This window comes from Arachis ipaensis, chromosome B04 (assembly GCF_000816755.2).
Source record: "Arachis ipaensis cultivar K30076 chromosome B04, Araip1.1, whole genome shotgun sequence".
Classification (NCBI taxonomy): domain Eukaryota; kingdom Viridiplantae; phylum Streptophyta; class Magnoliopsida; order Fabales; family Fabaceae; genus Arachis; species Arachis ipaensis.
The window spans coordinates 128,656,170-128,658,716 of record NC_029788.2 but is presented as its reverse complement, the minus strand read 5'-3'; the positions used below and the strand labels follow the sequence as shown (position 1 = coordinate 128,658,716).

General features: G+C 29.3%; 1 protein-coding gene across 1 annotated transcript in view; it reads left to right on the top strand.

Annotated features, from left to right (window-relative positions):
• The window catches only part of LOC107635397 (UDP-glycosyltransferase 83A1), a 4,406-nt gene continuing 2,984 nt past the window's right edge, over positions 1,126-2,547 (top strand). Inside the window, exon 1 of the mRNA XM_016338868.2 lies at positions 1,126-1,722. Within this exon, the coding sequence (XP_016194354.1) occupies positions 1,242-1,722 (481 nt within the window). The 5' untranslated portion in view covers positions 1,126-1,241. The remainder of the gene's footprint in view (positions 1,723-2,547) is intronic.

Sequence of the window (2,547 nt, the reverse complement as noted above, 5' to 3'; positions counted from 1 at the left end):
TAATTAATAAGTTATTATTATTATTATTAAATGTTTGTAATATATATGTCTATTATTGTTCTTATAAATACTACTATAATTGAATTCATATAGATTTATTCAGTTTGTATGGGGCTAATAAGGTTGGTTGGTAGCTGGGTGGTAGTTAGGAATAATATATATGTATAGATCTGATGAATCATGAGTAGATAGATGCCACTATTCAATTACTCACAACTACACACTCATCAATTACATGCATATTATTCATTGATCTTTGACATCAAGAAAACATCATGCAACAGAGAACTGATTTGGCTGAATGCAATAAACAATTGAATTCACATAACATGACTATAACTGGTGCTCACTGGACACTCGTCTTAAAAGCCTGGTCCACTTCCAACCCAACTATGGGACGTGCTTTTCAGTCTTTATATATTAGCTTCTTTTTCTCTTTCTCTAATTTCTCACTATAACATCAATTAATTCATTTCTTTTTTCATTCCAACCAATTAACAATTTAACACTATTATTTTGGGATGTATTTTTATTCTAAATTATTATCATTCTGATTTAATGGTTGGTTTTATATATTGTTAATGTTCAATGTGTATACGAGCAACTCCAAATAGGGAAAAAAGATTAATTTAGTGCACTACTACTACAAGTGCGGCAAATGTTATATCACCAAGGAGTAATTGAACCAGCTACCTTTGTACGAAAAAATCAAGACATGTTTCTATCAACACGCTGCATAGCTAGCAGGGCCAACTTGTGGGCAGGGATCAACGACCATGGCGGCAAAAAAAAAAAACACAAACATTTTTATTTTATTTTATGCATCAAACTTTCTATTTACTGAAAGCCAAATATTTTAACGAAATTAAAGATACGAGATGCACAATAATAAATGCGTATTTACTTTAAAAAAAAATAAATCTAGAAATAAAGGTTTTTTCCTATTAATATTGGTTTTTTTAAAAAAAATCCAGAATACTTAAAAAACTTTTGAAATTAATTAATAAAAAGTATATATATTCATGCTTCTGCCTTGTGATATATAAATTTATCTCATTCAAACGTATTTATCTTAAAGAAATTTAAAGAGATAATTACGAGGATAATTTTGGAGATATATAGTAAACTGAAGAGGTGATCAATAGCAACAAGTACAACCGTTTGAATTCCCTCACTATAAAACACCCATTACTCATCATCAGATCTTCATTATTTCAAAAAATTAAATTTTCAACCACATTATGGGTGTCCCTCATTTTCTGGCAATACCATATCCTGTTCAAGGACATATTAATCCCCTTATCCAATTGTGTCATGTCCTAGCCAAATATGGCAAAGTCACTTTCCTCAACACTCATTTCAACCACAAAAGAACCACCACCATTTCCTGCGGCGGCGGCAACCCTAACATAAACTACGTGTCACTTCCTGATGGGTTGGAAGCTGATGATGATAGGAGTGATAGGGAGAAGCAACTGCTATCTATAAAGAGAACCATGCCTCCTTTGCTTCCTAAGCTCATAGAAGATGTGAATGCTTTGCATGATGTTGAGAACAAAATCAGTTGTATCATTGTTACTGGGAATATGGGTTGGGCCTTGGAACTTGGTTACAATTTGGGAATTAAAGGGGCTTATCTTTGGACTGCTTCAGCTACTTCCTTGGCTTGTTGTTCTTCCATTCCAAACCTTCTTCTTCGTGGAATTATTCACTCTTCAGATGGTAAGAAATTAAAACTATATATTATATAATTATGGATTTATTTTTGTTACTTTAATTTTATTTTCATATTATGTCTAAACAAAACACTAACAATATATCATTGTAATAAAACCATTGTAATAAAACCGCTCATCTAAAAAATTTAACTGATATGAAGAGACAATATAAATAATTATGTCTCTAATATTTTCTCCCAAACGCAACTTACTCTAGATATATATTGTTATCTTACGAAAAATAACTGATTTTCAGTTACACCTGCTATTTATAAAATTATCTAAGCATATAAATTTAATTATTGGATGATAGGATACAATTTTTTATGTTGTTAATGTATTGAAATAAAAATGTTATAAATTATCCTTATAAAATAGTTTTCTAAATCATACAAATATAAGAATCTCGTTCGATAAATTTTTTCTCATGAACTGGTTTCCTTTCCTATATGAAAATTGTTATTATTCAGACTAAATTATGTTGTTACGTTGTGATCTATTATATAAACTAAGTTATACACTCATTCATTAAGATTAAATTTCCTTTTAATTAAAGGTTTCTTTTTTAATATAGTTAAACTTTTTCCGCTCATCTTTAATTTGTTTTTTTATTATTATATTGTTGTTTCCTTTTTTTCATTTTCCTCCTGATTTTTGTACAACTATATACTATATAGAGTTTTCACAAACTCAAATTTATTCATGGTTTAATTTGGTCTACTAATTTTTTAACAAGGACTGATCATGTCTAACACACTAGGAATAAAATTTTAGGACAAAACAAAAATAAGCATGTATATAATCCACTTGAAACTGGTCTTCCCGACAA